The following is a 22,928-nucleotide window of genomic DNA, read 5'->3' as shown; positions in this document are numbered from 1 at the left end:
AGAGGGTGCACCTGATGTCCTCAATTTCCTCTCAGCTACCCTACGCTTGCGTTTAAGAGTGCCGAAGTCAGAATTGTACCAAGAGTTGCACTTGGAAGTGGGCTTCAAGCGAATCCTCATGATGAGGGCAAGGACGTCAAGAAGAGTGTTAGAGATAGAAAGATGAAGTTTAGAGAGGGCTGTGTCAGTGTGAGTCAACCAAAGGTGTAGGAGGAGGAGAGAAAGTAGCAGCAAAAGCCTCCACTGACGCACGCTTCATGGGTCGGATGACCGAGAAGGTAGGTGGGAGTGCTGGGGACGGTTTGACCTGAGGTGGGAGGAGAGGAGGAAGTGGTCACTCCAAGAGAGAAGAGTGGTGAGTGGTTTAGGGAGGTGGAGGTCTGAGGAGATTAGAACATCTGGGGTGAGTCGGGCCAGAGGGAAGAATAGAGTGAGTCACAGAGGTTGCAAAAGAGCTCGCCTTTTTATTCCTTAAATGGCCCTCAAGGCACCAAACCATTAAGTAGCTCCTCCCACATTTTGCCCGCTCTTTTCTTAGATTTTCCAATAAAAAGTTTGAAACAATAGAGAGTTGGTTTTCTGTCGTGGAGTTATTGTAAGAATTGCTCACCTAAATGAAAGCACTTACTAAACAAATTAAAATAGAAAGAAATCCTGTTTGGTGAACACCTGATGCTCAAATGCAATCCTTCCCTAACTATTATAAGATACACTTCCAGAGTTGTTTGTTTCACAGAACTTCAACCTCAAAGGGGAAGCATTACAAATATATAAAACGCATGTGCCAACCTTGAAGCTTTATTTCTGTGAGGTTCCAATACGTCTGAACTTCAAAATTGCAATGTTCAGCCGGTGGGTCTGCATCACTGTTTTCATTTGAGGCTGTTCCCGGTGTGGCCCTCAAGGCACTAAACCATTAAGTAGATCCGCCCACATTTTTCCTATTTTTTTCTGAGCTTGCTTAGTGAAGATTTTAAAAGCAATACTGAGATGGTTTTCTGTGTGGAGTTACTGCAACAACTGCTCACCTACAATTGGAAGCACTTACTAAACAAAGGAAAATAGAAAGAACTCCTGTTAGGTGAACGCCTGATGCTGAAATGCAATCCTTCCCTAAATAGTATAACGTACACTTCCAGAGTTGTTTATTTCACAGTAGTCCGTAAGACGGCATCTCATCAACATCGATGGGCCCATCTGACCCGGGGTTTCTGGGGCCTCATCCTGCCCCTAACAATCTGGTGGTGGTGGAATCTTTGGCTAAGACACCTCCAAACACATTTCCCCTCCTCCCCCAGAGAGTTGAATCATCTGGAGTCTTTAGGGCATAGGATATTTTAATTTCTCTCCTTTGCTAGCTAGATTTTGCTACGCACAGTGGGAAACCGCTCGACCAGGCAATGCGCTTCCTCCTGGATAATGTGCAAAAGGATTTTTGGAGACATAGTGAAACATTTGCTTGAGGCACCAGGCTCTCGTTCAACACTAGTTTGATATGGTGGACCTGCTCTGTTCCCTTGTATTGCCAAATCGAAGAGGGCGGATATACAGGCCCTCCAAAAAACGTAAAATAACCTTTAAAAAAGTATGTGTGGCAGTTAACAGTTTTTCTGGGGCAGATTACCATGGCAAACTCCTGCTGATTGATGCTGAAAATTGTAGTCCAATGTGAGGTTTATACCATCTTGAAGTGAACTCTATTAAAAGCCAAATGTTTTCTAAATAAAGACTTAGTAACATTTTTCAGAAATGGAGGTATGTCGTTTTAAGAAAAAGTTTTCATAGCCGTTTCTCGAGGCACCTTAAATTAATATGAAATGGAAGGGAAATCGAATAGTACATGGGAAAGTAATTTCAATCCGAAAGATGTTCTTAGAAGCAAAATATGTATTTGATCTATCATCCAGCTGATATTTTGCAGATCTCAATGATTGCAGACAAATGAGATGGCAATGTTGGGCGCATTCCAGTCAATGGACCATCTTCAGCAGCATACGGTTGTTTGAAAATGAAACAAAATATCACACAATAAAATATGAGCTAGAAAACAAACCTAATATATTGGTTTAATATCAACCACCATTTGAGAGTGATTCTGTAATACAGCAAAGACAACCCAAACACTGTAACTCTGTCCCTGTCCTTATGCGGGTAAGGATTTAAAATAATGCAAGTAGCAGATACTGGAAATGTAAGGATGACAGTAACCGTTTGTGCTCCCCGCAAGTAGTACTCACTCGTACTGCTTCATATAATTGTGAATATAAGGCAAGTCATTGTCAGATGTTTGATTTGAAACATTAAACTGGAAGAAAATAAAATTAGGTAGTTCATAAAATCAGAACATCAAAAAAGTACAAAGGTCACTCTCTTACCAAGCAAAAGTACCTACCCCCTGAATTGGTCTACTAAGCAGAGCCCACCTGAGTGACCTCTGTCCGAAGGGCATGATCTAATGTAGTACAGAAGATGCATGCCAATCATCCTAAAATGTGTGCTATCTAACTGAAAGGGTGCCCTGTTCTGTTCAAGAATGTTTCTTAAGAAGTGGGGTGGCTAGGGACCTCCACACAGTGGCCGTTCAATAGCTGGTACTCCTTCCAGTCTTCTATCTTCTGCTGTGAGTGCTCCAAGGAGTTGAAATACTATGGGGGCCAGATGACTTAATCACCCTATTTTATATAGCAGCAACCGCCTGCTGCCTTGGGTCCTCTACAAAGCGCTCATCGACACTGCAATCCTATAGAAATTAACTATTATAGTGAGCTCTGTCACCCTCACACTGTCTCTCACTCACACAAACACGTGTAGCTGGAAGGTTGCTAATGAGATTTGTTTTGAAATTCATTGATGTATGAAAAATATTTCAAAGCAGATTTAAAACCAGGGTTGCTTCATAGGTTGCAGTCTAGTAATTGTCCGGAGAAAATGCATTGATAGACTTCCTGAGAAAAGGGCACTTGTGTGACTCACAACTTACTCAAGGATTCCCTGCATGACTTCACATTTATTTTTATTTTTTGTCATTTCATATAGCACATTATCTAGGCATTAGAGGCTGCAAATGTTCTGAGCATCTGAACATATGGTGACTATGCCAGGCATATCGGAGCATTGTTGGGGGATTTGAGCCTGTGTTTTCCGCAAGACAACCCAAACCTATAAACTTTGTCTTGTCGGTTCTTGTTTTGATAAATATCAATGGCACACAACGAAGCAGATTCCTAGACTTCATCAACCCAAATTGCTCAGGCAGACAACAGGATCAAGTTAAAATGCTCGTTTGTTTTTGGTGGCAACTTATTTTGGTTGTTCATGTAGCAAAGTAAATATGGCTATTTCACTTAAGAGCTCTAACAATGTTTATTCCTCTATCAGGCATGATCAATATTTTACATGGACTTGGATTACGATTTCTTGCCTTGGGACATCACACCCCTTTCATGGTAAGCGTTATTAATGCTTGTGAAATTGTAGTCCACTAAAAGGTCCCTGCGTTTGTAATGAAGAACGTGTGTGTCTGATTTCAGCACATCGGGATGGCACATAACTACAGGAACAGTAGCCAGGCTGTGCAAGCAGTGCGGGATGCTGGCTATGAAATTGCTCTGGGCTTGATGCCAAAATCTATAGGACCCCTAACATTTGTATTCACGGGAACTGGAAATGTCTCCAAGGTAAGACGTTTATATTTTCTCCAATAGGGAAAGTTGCTGAATAAGTCTCTTAAAAATAAATGTTGAAAAACAGATAAAGATGCCATACGACATGCAATGCTACATTAAGTCCCCTTCCCTCCATGCTCAATTAACAGATATTCCTTGGCATAAGAGTGCTAAAAGAACATTACTTGCTAAGCAGGAATTATACATATTTTGTAATAAATAACATTTGAGCTGGATGTGTTCACCCTCTCACTAAACCCTCACTGCTTTCCCCCCACTGATTTCTGTCAAACATTCCGTGCCACATTGTGGTTTTCAGATCAGTCTCAAATTGTTGGTTCTTTGGACCTGTGGAAGACCAATTCAATATTGGGCATAAAAGGATATGCTTTCAAGATGTTTCTTGTCAGGGTAAGGTTGGGGAAAGTGCCTATGCGAGCAACAAAATAATCTACAGCTAAGAAGGGCGATTGAACCGCGGAACTAAGTCAAAGGAGTCCCCATGGATCAAAGGTCTCAGATTTATTTTCTCCGTATGAATGCTGGGCAACCTCAGGGTCGCTATTCTCAGCACAGTCTCAGGAATATAGAGCCCAACCACTTCTTGGGTCTCAAACCCTGGTTTAAGCGCCCTGATGCGTCTTTGCCCAGCTCAGTCACAGTGATAATCGTGCCCAGCTTGCTATTTGTAAATCAACTAGGTGGCTAGTGCGTGCCATACTTCTTGTTGAATCCAAACATCTACTGTCCAGTTCACTAAGGAACATGGTGCCACTCTTGTTTATAGTAGTAGGAGAATTGGTTATTCAGATTAATTCACTAAACACATATACAATAAACATTTAATCAAAAGTGTGTAAATCATAAATGGCATAAATTCCATTATTCAAACATAAGATTACATTAAAAACTAAATAGAATTCACATATACAATAAATAATTAACTGAATATTAAAATATTTTCCCCTATTAGTCACTGGACTCTGTTTGTCCATGGAAGTTCATGAAAATGTAAACAAGTAATACATTTCCTGGTGACTGGTATGCATCCCTAAATTCATACATGTTCACAAAATAAAATGGTCGGAGTGCCCCACGTGAAGATTTGTTTTATTTATATAATAATTTATACAAGCGTGCATAGCCCATGGGCATCTAGTTGTCATGATCTCTGCTTCCAAAAGGTCAGGGTTTTCCCAACTCCCTTGGAAGCAGATCCATAACCCAGGTTCCGAGTGCCAACCAGTCCCAATTGGGACCTTTTGGACCCAGTCCTGGCGCCAGTGGCACCAGGCTCATTAATATGCCCAGTCCCAGCGCTGGAAGCGCCGGGCTCATAATGCTTGGGTGGACTTACCTGCAGCAGACCATGCTGCTTACTTGCCTGCCAGTTGAGCCTCTGATCCTCTTCTGTTTGGAACTACTTTTCCTGTTGGGTGGGGCAGGAGCCACTCCCTAGATTCAGAACACTGGAACTCTTCTGGAAAGCAGGAACTCTTTTCTTACCTAGGCGTGGTTGTGGAAGGAGACACCTAAGCACTACAGGAGGCTATTTAAACCACACCCGATGGATGAATCTTGCTTTGCGTTCTGCTGCAGAGGATGCAGAATAACGCTCATCGTGTCTTCTGCATCTGATCCTGGGCCTAAGGAAAAAGGCTTACCATCCTGAATCCAGTCTTCAGCAACACCTATAAAGACAAGAAAGAACAGGTTAGCATTACGGTCTTCAGTGACAGCTCTTCACTTACCTGGTCCATCGGCTGTCACCAACGCCTCGCGCTGCATTCCGGCATCTGAAAGACAAAGGCTTACCTACTCTTCGTGCGCTCCGGAGGCCTTCGGCGCTGCATCCCGCATCTGAAAGACAAAACAAGGTGCGTTTAAAGACATTGGGGAACTTTAATACTCACGTGCCATTACTCCTTTCCACATCTAACCCAGTGGGTATTCCGGCACCTTGCAGCTGCTCCGAACTTGTACCTGCAAATAAAAAGACAGAGCGCATCGTGAAGCAGGCAACAAGCGCTTACTTACGTGCTTCCAGGCGCTTCTATTCATCACACGGGCTCCATCTTCAACTCACTTCAGCCCGTCATCCGCCATCGCCGGAACCCTGCAAAACAAGAAACATCATTACTAAAGACTTTAAAGACATTAGAATTACTCGAAACTTACCGTTCGTGCAGTAAACGACGGACAGCAGTCCTCTGAAGTCAAGAGGCCTGCTCCCCTTATCCAGTGAAGAAACTGGTTACAGCACCCTGCCCCGAGGCAGATGGAGAGCACGGCGTTCACTTACCTAAGGTGAGAGCGTTAACCTTTGGGGTTCTACAGGAGAAGAGAAAGGGAAGAAGAGAGAGACATTCAATAACCCAGTTCCTTAATCCCATATTTTCTATCTGCAGACATCTTACCCTTCGAGTCAGACATACAGTGCACAGAGGTCCAGCCCAAAGAGCCAGCCATGTGTTACACATCACCTTTGAAGATACGGTATACGCCCAGTCAAGACCGGCGCCTCTACGGGAATCAGGTGAGCGTTACACTAGTTGCTAGTTACAGTACAGTTGCAAAGAGGGTCGATGGAACAGTGACCAAGTGACATGGTTAGTTGAAGAGATGGGTTTTAAGTTTGTTCCTCAAACAGGTTGTTGGATGGTTCATTTCGCAAGTGGCGGGTGGAGAGGAAGTTGTTTCAGAGGGTTGCAGCGTGCTCTGGGAAGCTAGATCTGCCTGCCCTTTTATGTTTGAATCTAGGTGTGATGAGATAATGCCTGTAGGCCGATCTTTGGGCCCTCGCTGGTGTGTATTACATTTTTGTGAAAGGTAAGAGGGGGCATCGTTCAAAAGTCAGGGATGGGTGATGGGAAGGATCTGGAGAATAATTCTGTCTTCGACAGCGAGCCAGTAGACCGACCTTCTGGTGTCACAGATCTGCTTGTGCTCGGTTATGTCCAGTGCAGCCCACAGGGCATTGTTCTGTATTATTTGTAGCTTATTCAAGTTTTTTTCTGAAGTGCTGCAGAGTAGTGCTATAAGTAGTATAATTTTGAGCCGATGAACGCTCGTGCAACCTCGAACCGGTTCTCGGAAGACAGAAATGGTTTAATAGCATTGATGAGCTTTGTGGTGTAGCCTGACGAGGAGGCAATCTGGTTGATCTGCGCGCCATGTACAATGGTGAGTTTAGGTAAACACCTAGGGCCTGATTCGCAGAAGAGTTTTATTATGGTGCAATCCCATAAGAAAATGCTCTTATGTATCAGGCCCCTAGTGTTTTTACTGTAGTAGCGACCAAGATTGTGTGACCGTCGATCAAGGCATTGTATGCGTATTCAAATTTGGCCAGACAGGCTGGGGTGCCGATCTAGAGTAACTTTGATTTCTCGTAATTGAAACAGACAGTGGGAGGCCATCCAGGATAGAATAGCTTCGTAGATGGTGTTCAAATTACAAGTATCCTGTGCGTGGTCACTGTAGAGGGGGGGGTGAGAACTTGAGTGTCGTTGGTGTATGAGATGCCGAACGAGTCAAGATGGTCAAACAGGTTTTGTGTAAAGGTTGTAGAGGTTAGGTGAGACACAAGAGTCTTGGGGCACTCTGCATGAAATTGGCATAGGTCTGGCAACCGCATCATCAACAAAGACTTGCAAAGTTCTGTTGGCCAGGAAGAATGCAATCCATTTGGCAGCATCTAGGGAAAAGTGGGCAATGACGTGAGGTGAGGTCCAGGAGGGGGAGTTTTGCGTCATCCAGTTATTCTTGAGGTGTAAAAGGGCTATTTCCTTCCTATATTTTGGACAAACCGGACTGCCTAGTGCTCAGGAAGTCCTGGATTTGCAGGTAGGCTACTCTGTCAATCATTTTCAAGAGGAAGGGGACAGTGGTAATGGGCTGGTGGTTGGTTGGGATAGCTGGGCCAAGGGTGAGCTTTTTGAGTAGTGGGGAGATCGAAGATTCTTTGAGGGATGATGGGATAAAGGAGGTGGTGAAGGAGGAGTTGATGATGGCAGAGACAAGTGGAAGCAGGGGTTCTACGCATTCCTTTACAGTGGAGGCTGGGCAGATGTCGCTTTTACAGCGTGATGGTTTGAAACCCTGGATGATGGTGGAGAGGTCAGATGTGGCGATGGGTTGGAAGTGGAAGATAGTATGTCCTTTCGTGCTGCGAGCTGGCAGATGGGAGGCAGGGTGGCTCGTGTGCAAGATTGTTGAAACGGGCTATTCTTAGAATGTGTCTAATCACTGGAGCACTGAGGATTGATTCCATGGTTTGCACTACCCCCATGATTTAATATTGGAGGAAAGTGAAAACCGGTATATACACAAAAGAAGTATACGCACAATTAAGATGTGCTGTTATCTATAAATAATGAGGTTGGTAAGAATTAGTTTTTGTTTGTTTTAGAGCGCTGTAGATGACATCATCCACTTGATTGTGTTATGGGTGAGGCGGAATGTGAGCCCCACCTATCATTCTGAAAAAGGTCAGATCAATAGAGGGCAACATCAGAAGCCCGTTAAACCGATCGAAACACATGTCAACCAGTTGACAAGCTATTTGTGCTGTTGAACATAGAGACACATTTGTAATCGGGAAGGGTGTAAGAGAACAGTTTAATCAATTGGATATGTCAAGAGGTTTTATAGAGCTAATGACCTTATGAATGAGGCAACAGCTGGGTGCTTTGTGAGAAAGTGAATGTATGGTAGATTGAAATGAAGGATGTGAGTAAGTTTTCTTTATATTTGAAAATGTGTTTAGTTTTGTTTCAAGAGATGATAGTATGATTTGCTTTTAATCGGCTATTGTGCAATAAAAGGAACTGATTGTTTGTAAGACCTGTGCCATTAGCCTCTTTCCAACCTCGTAGCTGCGGTCCATTTGTGTTTATGGTCCACTGGTGATCTGTAATAAACAGTTCTCCTTAATTTAACAGTTATTGGCAGTATTTCAAAGTTCCTCAAGTTTCCCAAGTTCAACAAAAAAAGAAGACTTTGTTTTCGTCAAAACAAATTTTCCCAATTTCGGTAGATGGAGGGATATTTCCCTGATTCCTCGCCACCTCTTTTCCTATAACAAATGTTGGGTGAGCCTGGGCTTCTCCTTCGGTGTGCTCCCCACTGTTTCTCTGTCAACTGTCTCCCGGGTTATTTCTCTGGTACAGAGTTGACCCCTCTTCCCATCTTGTTCTTTTAGTTCTCAGGACTCCCTTTGCTTCTTCTTGGACTTAATGGTGGTCAGGTTTCTCAGATCTCTACAACCCTCTTCCTTATCTTCTGTTCTCATTCTTGTCTGACTCCTGTGAGTCTCGTGGGGGTGTTAAGAAAGTCCTTTATTAACCCCCCCACCCTTTGTTCTTTCACTTATCCCTCTGGGGTTTTGGTGACCGCCCCCCTTTTTCTATTTCTTTCTTTCATCTCTTGGTTCAGATGTTGAGCACCTCCCATGCTCCCCTCGTATCTGTTCTACTCTTTGATTATTTGGCCCCTCTAGCTCCCTGGGGTTCTTCTGTTCCAATGTGCCACTTCTCTCTCAGGAATAAGGGTATCCTCTCTTTTCCTTGTGGCTCTCTCAGCGCTTGTGTGTTCCGGAGACCCTTCTGGAGGTTGAAAGTACTTGAGTTTCTTAGGCTCCTGTAACCCTTCTCCTTCTCTTGTGCTTTCACTCTCTGTACCTCTTTGACCCTGGTATGGGGTTAGGGCAAGCCTTCCTTCTTACCCACTCACACTTTCCTCTCTCTGCCCCCCTCCGATCTGGGCCACCCGAATACCTGGAGTTTTGCAGGGTTTGCTCCAGGGATGATGTGTCTCTTCGGCAGTGGTGGTTTTTTTCATAGCTTGCTGCTCCACCAGGTTGGGTACGAGTGGTTCTCGGGATTCGCTGGTCTCAGCATTCTCTTGCTCTTTTTTGCTCTCGTATTGCAAACACAGGATTCACTCCTCCCCCGGTTCCTGGTTTCAGCGTCAGTTTGTGGGCACCAGCCCCACCACTTCCTTGGCATGGTTGTGCCTCCAGATACATTTTGCATTGTGGGGACTTTGCTTCTCAGGCCCTGCATGTCTGTGTCGGCCAGCAGCATCTCCCTTAACTATCTGCTTGGTTCCATGCCACGGCTGGCTCTGCTTTTCAGTGTGGCTCCGCCCCACATCAGAGGCTCGCCCCTGCGTATGGTTCCTCTGTCCATTGAAGGCTTGTTGGTTATTTGAAATCGCTCCACCACTTTAAAGGGGCGTATTGTTATCTGTCAGCTGTTGAGGCTATGGAGAGTTCAACATTACCTTGAACCAAATGCATAGTGATCATTTCAGGGTTGTTTTGAGTACTACCTATAGATCTACTATTGGTCTCTCTTATTCCCATATATGCAGATTATTTCTTTGCTTTCGGGGGTACTACCATTCACTCCCATTCAGATCCTGTTTTCCCAAACCACCAACAAGGGTTTTGCTTAGCGGGATAACCTCCCTAGCCTCAAAGGGGATGGCTCCCCCTGAGGAAGAAGGGACGAAGTCTACAGGTTCGTCTTAGACTTCAAACATGCATCGCTCACCCAGACATAAGTGAGTCCTCTGACGATTCACAGGGTACTGTCACTTCTCCACAGGGTTGATCCCTTTCCCATGAGGCTACGGAGGTGCAGCCGCTACCCAATAGCCCCCTGAGGGGTCATTTTATGCGGCAGGACCTCACGGGGAGGAACTCTCCCCTAGTGATGAGGGCTATCACCTAGGGTACAGCCTGTTAAATGCTGTTACTCCCTGACATGCCCCAGCCTTCCCTAATGTCCAGAGCCACTACATTGAGAACAAACCTATGTATTGTTGTAACATACATAGGAGAGGAAGCGAAGAGCACAGGAGACCTGAAAATCATTGACTGTGCTGACGAGGTGGCCCAGAGGAGGCATGAGGATTAAGTTGTTAACAGAGATGAAGGGCTTTTGCAATCTGCATGGGAGGAACGGGATACGATGTATAACCAGCATCGGCAAAGCCAACAGTTTTGGCTTGTGTGTAAGTATTAGGCATTTGTCAGGCACTGCTATTAGATGCTCAGGTACTCGCACCATTTTGCGCCTGCTACCATCATTGGCCAGTTAATACCACTGCAGCTGTGCCTGGCAAAGTGCCTTTCCCATGCCTAAATAAAAGCCCAAACTATTGGCATTGCCAATGCTTGTTTACAAGAGGAATAGCCTATTGGAGGGTTGCCATTCTGAATGTTTAGGGATCTGCACGCTTGTTTGCAGGCCTTGGGTCTAATCGGCTATTGGGAACAGCAGTATACTGTGTTTGTAATGTGCCGACCACCAATATTTTTAACCTGATTATGTTGAGCAGCATCTGTACACATAGGAATGGCATACTGCTAATGCCATGCAAAATTGAAAGTATTCTAGTCCCAAGTATGGGTACTATTGTGCATATGATGAGAGTATATATCAAAGAAAAAAGCAAAAATGGGGGTGAAAAAAGAAATCGGAAAAAACATACGTTAGTAACTGATGAGCGCCATTCGATCCAACATTGCATGCATATGTGTTAAAAAAAATCAAACTTACCCTAATAATCCATTCCCAAAACAATGTTGATATTAATTCAAAACAAATTCTCGATTGTCTTTCAATCTCATGTTTTCTGAGGGAATGGTCCTATGATCCAATTAGCTGCAGTGTTTGTAGTTGGTAAAGGTAAGAAAATGGAAGGGAAATAGAAAAATGCTGGTTACAATTGTGGGGGTCTGTACTATATAGCTTGTAACAATGAACCATACACCAGCAAATAGCTATTTACTACAAAGTATTCTTTTTGTTTTGTTTTCTGCAGTTCTTAGTTTATGGATTTGCCAAATAGAGCAGATTCTTTGACTGGCTTCTCCAATATGTTTGCCTGGATCTCGGGCCTGAATCCTTTACTGCTGAGCCAAACTGGTCTCTTTAACGGCCCCAGTAACTTGTTTACCCGCTGTCTCCGCTAAAGCTAGTGTATTTTTTTAATCACAGCCAGCCCTACAGTCAAGTGGTATATCATCCACTTCCACTCCCTAAAATGAGGCACATTCTGGCCAACAATAAAAAATAGGGAGTAAAAATGCTCCCAACAAAAATAGAAAACCGAAACATGGGGCTGCCCCCTGCTTCCTCCCACACAACTCCATGGATATGCTTGGGCCAGTAGTGCACTTACTGCCACAGGGAGAAACTACTATCACTGCTTGATCTGAAGAGGTAAGCTAGTATGTTTTAATGTGCTTGAGTAGCTATGTGCATATTTTTATTACAAAAACATTTGTTTTACAGTTATATCATATTTCTACTCATTATTTGCTCCCATTGGGAGTGGAGCGTATTGTTCTGCTCCCTATGAAATCATTTTGCTCTTAACTCCCACTTCAAAATCTCATCTGGAGCACTGATCACAGCATAACAAAAAAAATCCCCAATAACCAGTGATGGCGTATATATGTAAATCCCGGAATTACTAAAGATTAATTGAATGTCTGTGTTATGCTCTCCCAATTTACTGTTTCAAACTCCTAATAGCATGACTGCCATCACCCAGCAAGGGCTCTGCTCCAACCAACAAAATAACTTGTGTACATTACTTTTTGGCGATACGCTTCATTTTCAACAAATACAAAAATACAAAGATGCGTGCACAGAGCATGACTGCGTAGGTGGCCTTTGGTGGTTCCTAAAAGTAAACCAAACCCATATCTGTTACGTAGCAACTGGAAGCTCTTTGGAAAATGAGACCAGTGCTGCTTCCAAGTATAAGTTGCACTGAGCGGATGAAGCAGTGCTGCACTGGACCACTTAGGGCTCCCAGAATCTTCAGGATGCCAGTTCATCACAACCAGTATCTCACAGAAAGGCAAATGGGACTGCATCCCCCAAGCATGCTAACAAACAGAATCGAGAGGTTGTACATGAACAAATAACGAGCAGAAGCAATCCTATCATTCTGTTACACATAGAAAGCATTACACAAATACCGGTGGCTAGTGAGTAATGAGACGTCAGAGAGGGCCGTGTGTGCATGTGGTGAATGAAGGTACACGTCCACTCTGAACCAGAGGGGGAGGCGTGGGTAGGGGGACCAAAGACATGCAAGATCAGAACAATGCTGGCAGAGCATACAGAGGTATCCGTAAATATCATCTACTGAGAAACTTTCAATTTGTTTTTTTGTTTTTTCCTTCAAATTGGTTAGGTAAGTAGGTACATTTTAAAACGTGGGTGAGGTAAAGGGATAGTATAAGGTAGGGGGAAGTGGGGCTTCCCCTGCATAAAGAAAATTTGATCAAAAGATTTCAAAGAATTCCCCATACACACAGATCACCCATCAGTCACATTCACCGCTACTGCCCCAACTAAGAAAATAAGAAACGGCAATAGAAGAACAGGGCAACAGAAAAGACGAGACCAAAATCACTGTACCTAACACCCTACATGTCAACCCATCACCCAGTCGGACAGCCAACGATGCAAAGAACCCTGAGCTTATTAATGGGACCAAAGAACACTAAGAAGAAAGGTGTGAAGCGCAAAGAAACCAACCAGAAGGAAACATCACCACGCCATTCATTATCAAAAACTGGTTTGCCCAAAGACACTGCCAACCCGGGAGACGAACATGAAGACCTTGGCCCAATATGAAACTTGACTGAACTACTCCATGAAGAATCAGCCCCCACAGACCCAAACATGCCATCAACCAGTAATAATGAACACCAATATGGCCACCAAAACACAGCACCGAAGACCAAACAGACCACAAAAATCACAAAGATGCACTGCAACCAAGTCCACACCAGATCCATGTCCAAGCACATTACAGAAATCTATGATCTGCTATGCGACTGAGGGATAGACATCCTAATCCTGGCTAACCCAAAAGTACAAGGTCACAGTACACAACGGTATACCAAACTACTTCAATCTCAAGAAAGCCAGCAAAGAAAAAGAGGAGGAGGACTCACCGTAGCATACAAGGAGCACCTAAAAATAACAGCCTAACCATTAAACATCACAAACTGCAAATCGCCCATAGCATATCTAACCTCATACACTCACACCAATATAACATGGCCTCCAACCTATGACACTACATTTGTAGACATCTTTGTAGAAACAGTTCCGCACTTGGCCATTAAGCACAACCACCTGATAATTCTTGGAGACTTCAACATCTAGTTCGAAGAAGGGAACATCAACTCACCCCAAACACTAATCCACTAGCGACAATGCATCTAAGACAAATGGTGAAGGGAACAACTCACACATCAGGTCACTGACTAGATGCAATCTTTGGCAACAAAAACCTGTTCACAACTGCTCCCCAATGCAAATCCTCGGGAATGACCACCTCATTATACCCTTCTTGATCCAACCACCATCAAGGATGCCCGACACCCTCCCTAATAACCCACCAACCTGCAAAAGAAATTTGAGAACCATCAACAATATGGACATAAAGATGAAACTGGAAGCCAGGAAACCATCACTCACTGACCTAAACACAACCATCATAGAAGAAAGGACCGATGAAATCCTGAAAGTTATCTCAAACAATAGATTACATTGCACCAAGAAAAACCTTTCTACCCATCAAGAAAGAAGATTACATGATGATTCATGCCACCTCTCAAAACAGTTAAAAAAAAAAAAAACAAACGTGAAACTAGAAAGAGTGGACAAGAAAATACGACCAACACAAAGAAACTGCATACAAAAGACAGATTAGACTATACAAAGCTGAAATGCTCAAAGCCAAACAGATACTACAACAAACAGCAACACCCGGAAAGAAATGTTCAAGATCATAAACGGGATGACAAGCCCACCTACGTGCAAAAACACACAATCCCTACACAAACTATGTGACAACCTCGCCGACCACTTTAAGAACAAAATCATTAACATTCTGCTAATCATACAAAGCAAACTAAAAAGTCCCACAGACCACCTCAACCAGCCAACAACCAGGCAAACTCTCTTCCCACCTATCTCAATAGATAATTTCAACAACCTGGTGAGCAAAAGCAACAAAGCAGGTTCCCCAGCAGATCTCTGCCCACCAGATGTCTACAAAGTCATCCCTGCCCAACGAGCACTGGCGGAATACAAACTCAACCTCACTATCAACAGGATCAGTGCCACAACCCTTCAAATCTTCTACATCAAACCACTCCTTAAAGATACCTCAGGAAACTTGGAAGACCTTACCAACTACCAACCAATCTCAAATGTACCATACTAGAAAGTAATGTCTACGAGCAAATCCAGGAATAGGTGGAAAAGAACCAGCTGCTGGATAAGGCACAAGTAGTCAGAGAGGAACAGAAACCAAACTACTATCTGGGTTGACTTGAAGACTAACGTAGACTCCAACACTAACTCTGCATTAATAGTACTCAATCTCTCAGCAGCCTTTGACAGTCAACCATGACGCTCATCAAAAGACTAGAAAATATTGGGATTGGCAACACTGCTCTCTGCTGGTTGAAAACCTTCCTGACAGAAAGAACAAACAATCTGGCTAGAACATTCAAATCGGCACCTCGGAAAACATGTGGAGTACCACATAGCTCATCACTTTCACAGTTACTTTTTAACATCTACATGACTTCACTGATCAACCTCGTCAAAAAACATGACCTCGCCTCCAGGCGACACCCAAATCTATGAAATCAACACCAATGAAGAGCAAAACCCAACTCTAGTAGATGAGCATCAATAGTCTTAAACTCAACCTGAACGAACCGGAAATCATGATTACACCAAACAACCTTGCAAACAACCAGCACATTCCAGGGCCCCCCAAATTGGACAACTTGCCTGAACCTTCCAAGGTGTTCAAAAACCTTGGAATCTTAATGGATATCGAGCTAACACTGGAACCACAAGTAAACGCTGTAGTTCAGAAATGCTTCTTCCACCTACACAGTATAAAGAAAAATACTACCATCTTTTCCTTCACACACAATGGACACCATCATCTCCATCGTCATGTCAAGAATAGATTACGCCAACAGTATCTACATCAGAATGCCAGATTTCCTGTTAAAGAAGCTACAGCAAACACATAATGCAGCTGCAAGAATACTCCTGAAACTCAAAAGAAGGGAACATTTCACACCAGCACTGAGAACGTTGCATTGGCTGCCAGTCAAAAAATGAATCTTCTTCAAATCAATATGCATAACGCACACAGCAAACCATGGTCAACCAGCAGAATGCATACCGGAGAAAATCGCCATTTTCAAACCAACATGAACACTAAGATCCACCCACGACATCCGCCTCAAAACAAACATTTGGGGATCAGCATTTTCCAGCATAGCGATTAAACTTGCTCTAAAAGGAAATGCAAACGGAGGATAATCTCATGTTCAGGAGATTATTGAAAACCTGGCTCTTTAACACTCCAAGCTGAAGAAAACCTCAGAGCGGCAAATAATCCACCCACCACAACTCAAGAGAACTTCTGGCGACTGGACCACTCAAATGTCAACCACGAACACTCAAGGAACAAAACTAAGCGAAAGGGCCAACCCATTGCAACAAACCCAAGCAACACACCCAACCCTACTAATAGCTCTCTAACCCTGTAATACTCCCCATATCCACCACATGACATGACCGATTTGACACAAACCTTGGACATGAAAAACCGAACTACAAATACTCTTCCATCTCGCCAAAATATCCAACACACAGAGGAATATTCGCATAAAACACGCAATTACCAATCATACCAGCACACAGTGACTGTTTTTACCAAACTGAAGCTACCAACAGCACATCAAAGCTCTCTTGCACTCTTCCGTCTTTACCCCACTAACCATCCAAACGCCTTCATTTTCAGATCTGCCTGAGCGCATGGGACCTTTCTCATGTGGCCGGGAAAAGGCATACACTTCCTGACCCTGGGGGTGGTGTTCTGCGGAAGGATCACATGGGGTGGGTAGGCAGGTCAGAAGGAAGGGAAAACCCACTTGTTCAACTTTGCTCAAACACTCACCCTTCTAATGGCTTATTGTAACACAGAAGAATTAAGAAAACCTGGCTTTGTCATTAGTGACTTAAAGTCCCATAATTCCTTAAGTACTGGGGTGAGGAAGAAGGCCAAAAAGGCAGAATGTTGCAAGAGTGGTCAGACTGTTAATTCAGGTGCCCCACAACCGAGGGAGACCAAGGCTTAAAAGGTCCCATTCAGTGCAGGCCATAGAGAAGCAGAGAAAGCGAGCAGCAGAAGCAGTGTGGTTCGTGCAGGTAGCCCAGACACAATCTGGAAGAGAAGAGAGAAGATGCAGAGACCACTGTGCGGCAGAAATCAGCTGCTGGTCCTGAGAGGGTCGATGTCTCTCATTCTGAAGTGTAGAGGCAGCAAATCTGGAAGCGAAGGCGAGCAAAGCTTTCATTCCCAGGAGGCCATCTCCGGTGACTGGCTTGCACCCGAGGGCATCAAGGCTGTGTCTGGTGGTTGGCATGCATCAGACGGCTTCTGGAGCAAAAGGAGCTCTAGTTGCAGGTGGCAGGGGCAAAGGGTACTACGAGAAGCAGTTTGCCAGGTCATGAGGAGACACGAAAGTAGAAGTCTTGTGAGCGACAGGAGGCACACATCTTACCCAGTGAGTTCACATGCTGGTAGTGACGCTGTATCGCTCCGCACCCACTTTTGTGTCCCAGGCAAGCATGCAAGAGAGCAACACTTGTGTATGAGTGAAAGCAACTCTGAAAGTAATTTGAATACTGAACTATTGAAAAGCAGTAAACGCAGCATTCGCATGTAAGTGAAGGTGGTTCTCTATTAAGCAGCAGCAATAGTCGTGTATAACAAAACAAAATCACTAACTTTAAACGTGTGAGTCCATGGAAAACCCAGCAACCCGATGGGGCGATATTGTTGAGAATTAATACTTGTAAGAATTGCGCAAGGCAAAAGCAACCAAAATTGAAGCAAATATAGTACAACTAACATTGCCAACAACAGAAAGGGGCTAACGAAAGGTCCATAAACTGTGAAACTTGTTTCCCATACTTTATACAACATAGGGTAAGCACTGGTATAAACTCACAATGCCAAAGCCAAGAGAGGCAAATTAAAACCCCAGGCTTGTCCATGTTTGGTTACCTGTGCAGTGGGGAAACGGGAGTGACAAAAAGGCTTCCCTTGTGGGGAAAGAAGTTCAGAATGAGAGGAGCATTATTTACAGAAGAGTATTAAAGAGCACCAATGTGAATCTTGTTTTATCTTAAGAGTTGTTAAAGGTTTTAAAGCTGCACATTGTTGAATAGTGTGCAGCTGTTGTGAGCCTCTGGTCAATTGACCTTAACCATAAGAACACTTGTTGTGAAATGCTTTTCGGGTAAGGGAGTATACCTGGATGGCACACCTTTTGAGGTAGCAGGCCTGGCATGGGAGTAAACTAGGTGGAAGTCGAAGAAGTGCTAAAAAGTGTTCCTGATGGCGACCATTTTGCCTATGTTACTGAAGAAAAGAACTGTGTAAAGCTATTACCAAGAAGTTGTTTCTTTAAAAATGTATCGGTTCTGGCAAATTATACTGACCACGACAATCATTTTGTTTCTATTGATGAACTGCGACGTTGTCTTTTATTTACGGAGGATAAACCGTAGAAGGAAGAGGAAGAGTCTTCTATTATCTTTGTTGAAGCATTGGAGTATTGGAACTTTCTGTTGACCAACTGAACTTGCGAAGAACTTATTTTCTTTTTTTGAACTGTGAAGCAGAATTACACTTAAAATCTGGGTAAGGGGAATTCACCTATTGGTCTAAGAATAGACTGTTGTTGCAATACAAATACAATTACTATTGTTTGAATTGCCAAGCATTTCCTCATTTATATGTTGCATGTATAAGTGTGAGGGACAGCTATCCTTTGTTAGGGTGTTTCCTTTATTGTATTTTAGGCAGTGAAATCCTCGTCAGGTTAGGGATAGTGAGGTGTTTATCCAACCTTCTAATTTAATAAAATGGCATCTGTTGAGAAAACCTTATCAAAGTTGTCCACCTCACATTTCTGACACCTCACAGATACTTGCATTTATTTGAAAAACCAGCCATCAATTTCGATCAGAAATGACTCACAATAACACATTTACAGAAGGGTGCCTGTACAACAGCAGAATGATGAGAACAAGTGGTGAGCCAGTTTATGATGGCGTACAAGAATTAGGACATATACCAGGAACCAAACAAACAAAATGTATATAAGAAAACCAGTGATTTACAAAGGTAACTTTAACCTAAGGAGGCAAGTGCTTCAAACTAAAGAGGAGTATTAATTAAATATTCAAAATGACTCTGGAGGCAGTTGTGGAGTCAGGTAGGTGGATGGGGAGAGGGCACTGAGAGCCCCACTTTAGCAAGTAAGTAAACTTTAAGCAGAGCTTTGAAGAGATCCACAGTTGAGCTGGATTTGATTGTTATTGGCAGTAGGTTCCAGTAGAGAATGGTGAGTAGAGAGAAAGGCCGTTAGCGAATGGGGCACAGGGATGGTACGGTAAGGTTGAGTGCAGAGAAGGATCGGAGGGAACGAGATGGTGATTAAACTGAGAAGCAATCAAGACAGGCACTGTGGCGCAAGACTGTTGATAGCTTTGTAGACTAGGAGAAGAAACTTCGACATGTTGTGCATGGAGAGTGTGAGGGGCCAGAATTGAGGCGGAAACAAAGTGGTAAGTACATTTTTTTTATTTTTTATTTTGGATTAAATAGAAAATCCATAAAAGATACATCATACACAACCATTAGCACAAACTCTAAACAAAATGTTAGAGGGATGGGCACCTACATGTGCAGGAACAGAATTAAAAGAGGAAAAGGATCTTAATTGCATGATTGCAGGAGACCCATCTCACAGATGACCTGCATAAGGTCCCTGGGGTGGGCAAGGGTACGGAGTGACGTACTCCAGGTATGCAAGAGGAGTGTATACTTGGATAAATGATACCGTGCCATTCTGCCTGTCGAAGATGGAAGCGTACGCGGCGGGAAGGTTACTGATACTTACGGGGAGCATAGTCCACTCCTTTCAACCTAATCATGGGATCCCAACTCACCTGAACAGACTTTGCGCTAAAATAACCCCATACCGAGACAACTTTATTTGGAGGGGCAACTTTAATTGTGTCGGGGATCTGGACAGCGAAGAGTGCAATGGCAGCCCCGAAGTCATTGAATGCTTTGATAAAGAACCTAGACCTAGCAGATGTGTGGAGAGAACTGCACCCACATGAGTTTCCTACTTCTCGTCACCCCACAGGCTTTATACTAGAATAGGTGACTTGCTCATAGACGAGGCCCATCTCTCACAGGTAGAAACGGCACATTACCTGCAGATCGATCTCAGATCCCTCACCGCTGGTCATAGAATGGAAGATGTGTGGCCCCAGACCACCCATACCAAAATGGCGCATGCCGGCAGAGGCACCTACGGACTCTGCCTTCAGAGAGAGGCTCCGGAACAAGCTAGTGGAATATACAGTACACACTGTAGGAAGTGTAAAGGACTGGAGCACTGTGTGGGAAGCGCTAAATGTGGTGGTTAGAGGGGAAGTTATTGCTAGTGCAGGAGGAATCAGGAAGACACTTTGCAGCGATTTGGAGGTGTGGGAAGAAAAAATCAGGCAAATGGAAGCGGAGGCCCAGAAAACAAAGGAGAGGGAACGGGACCTAGCATACATCAGAGAGCGTTGCCGGGACGCATGAGGTAGGCTAGTGAAATTTGATCACATAGTGAAAACTACCAGAGCACACTCAGCGGGAGATGAACCCAGCAGATTGTTATCATGGTTATGTAAGAAAGAAAACCTGAGGCACATGATTGCAACAATTAAAGATGACACAGGCCAGATGCGTAGTTCGCAGGGGTCAATCAATGGCGCCTTTAGAATGTTCTATTCCCAGATATATGGCCACAACACATTAATACCTCAAAACGAGATATTGGATACGCTCAAAGAAATAGGTCTACCTAAACTGGCGGACGCACATCGCGACACAGTGGAGGGGGAACTATCTATTGAAGACATAAGTGAGGCGATTAAGTCCTTGACAACCAGTAAGACTCCGGGAAGTGATGGACTACCCGCAGAATTCTAGAAGACATACGGCTTGGAACTGGTTCCGATCCTGCATGAGGTGTTTAAGGAGGCATACGAAAAGGGAGCTCTTCCTGGCAGCATGAGGGAAACCTTGATTATCCCAATATCCAAACTGGGAAAACCTCTAGATGAATGCGGCTTGCACAGACCGCTGGCAATGCTAAATTACAACGTCAAGATCCGGACCACTGTATTGGCTAAACAACTGTCGAAGGTCATCGGGACTATAGTGCATGAAGATCAAAACGGGTTTATCCCAGGCCGAAACATGACTGTAAACCTGAGGTGACTGCAGCATATTGTGGCGCACATAGCAGACCTGCAGGATCATTATGCGATAGTCTCTTTGGATATCATGAAAGTGTTTGACTCGATTTACTGGGAATGGTTAACTGCTGTCTTGAGAGTTTGGGTTTGGGGATCATTTCATGAAATGGGTAAAACTACTTTGAGGCACCAGTAGCAAGGGTGAAAACCAGAAGGACCGTGTCGGCGGCGTGGGACATACAGAGGAGTACCAGACAAGGCTGTCCCTTGTCGCCGATGGGACTCAAGCCAATTGCTATATTTCTTAGGAAGCAATTTTCTGATGCGGGTATTATAGTTGGTGGCATGTACCATGTGGTATCCGTGTATGCTGATGATGTACTACTGTATGTAAGAGATACACACCTTAATGTCCCAGTAATCCTATACATACTAGGACATTTTGCGTAAGTGTCTGGTATTGGCTTCAGCAAAGAACAATCTTGCATATACCCTGTGGCTGGACTGGCAAACAAGTAGGAGGAAGACCGCCCGAATGTAGGGATCCACAGGCAGCTGAACTCGCTCAGATATTAAGGGAATGTTTGGCACACACCTGCACTGATGCATGAGAGCAACAGACAGTGGTGAAGAGTTTGAGGAAATCCATGAAGTTCTGGCCTACACTGCCACTATCAATGCTGGACAGGGTTGCTATTGTCAAAATGTTAGTACTACCAAGGTTCTTAAATTACTTCCAGAACATCCATTGCTAAATCAAAACATAATTCTTTCGTCTACTAGAGGTAATACTGAGCGAGTTTCTATGGGGGCCTACCAGACACAAACTATCCCTGGTCAAACTGACCCTGCCATACAGGAAAGGAGGGGGTTACAACTACCAGATATGGAATGATACTACCTGGCAGCACAACTCAGCTTCGTGGCCAAGTGGCTTGCAGACGAGACTACTACGGAAATGAGGCTGATTAAACAGCTGTGACAATAGTGCATTTAAAAGAAATATTGTGGTTCCCACTCGGATGCTTGGGCAAAGCACCAATGATAGTAGAACTGGAAAGGCAGATGTGGAAGAGGACTCGGAGGTTATTGGGCTGCAGACACCCTTATTCACCAGATACCCCAATAGCGGCTGATATTTGCAGGACCAGACCGGACCTAACTAGCATACGGTGCTGGGAATTATATGGCATTTACACCTGGGGAGATATGTATGAAGAGGGCACTTTTAAGGAATTTGAATCTGTGGGGGGGGCAAAAGAGGGTGTTCCCAGCAGACAGTTCTTATGGTACCAGAGAATCAGGATGGTGGCTAAGGAGAAATGGGAGAGTTGGCCTGAGGAACCGTCAGCAGACACCCTGCTGACTCCGATACACAACCTGGGGGAGGGTTGGAGATCTGTGTCTAGGGTGTATGGCCAGTTGCTAGATAGACCAAACCCCAAAAACGAAACATTGAAACAAAGATGGGAAGAGGACCTGGGGATGAAAATAACCGAAAGAGAATGAGAGAGGATACTGATGTACCCTCGGGAGATGTCTAGAAACGCCAGGTTCAGGCTGATACAGTTGAATGTCCTGTACCGAATGGACATGATGCCAAGTAGGATAGCTAGCTTTAGCAATAAAGCACGTCCACTATGCCCCTCGTGTGGCTCGGGCGAAGCAGGGATGCTGCACATGTACAACATTTCTGGGCCAAAATAGAACAAGCAGGCAGAGATGCTGGGATAGTAAGGTAGAACTGGACACCAATGGAATGCTTGTTAGGAGCCTACCCGAGAATAAGCAAGCTTAGACATGTTGATAAATTTATGGACATGGTATACATATTAGCTAAACGGTCCATTGCAAT

General features: G+C 44.1%; 1 protein-coding gene across 1 annotated transcript in view; it reads left to right on the top strand.

The window, feature by feature from the left end:
• The window catches only part of AASS (aminoadipate-semialdehyde synthase), a 950,357-nt gene that overhangs the window by 204,340 nt on the left and 723,089 nt on the right, over positions 1-22,928 (top strand). The window contains exons 5-6 of the mRNA XM_069629092.1: positions 3,379-3,446; positions 3,531-3,677. Coding sequence (XP_069485193.1) covers positions 3,379-3,446; positions 3,531-3,677 — 215 coding nt within the window. The remainder of the gene's footprint in view (positions 1-3,378; positions 3,447-3,530; positions 3,678-22,928) is intronic.

This window comes from Ambystoma mexicanum, chromosome 12 (genome assembly GCF_040938575.1).
Source record: "Ambystoma mexicanum isolate Mex_15411 chromosome 12, UKY_AmexF1_1, whole genome shotgun sequence".
NCBI lineage: Eukaryota > Metazoa > Chordata > Amphibia > Caudata > Ambystomatidae > Ambystoma > Ambystoma mexicanum.
Note: the sequence above shows the minus strand (reverse complement) of the source record. Positions and strands in the feature narration are given on the sequence as shown.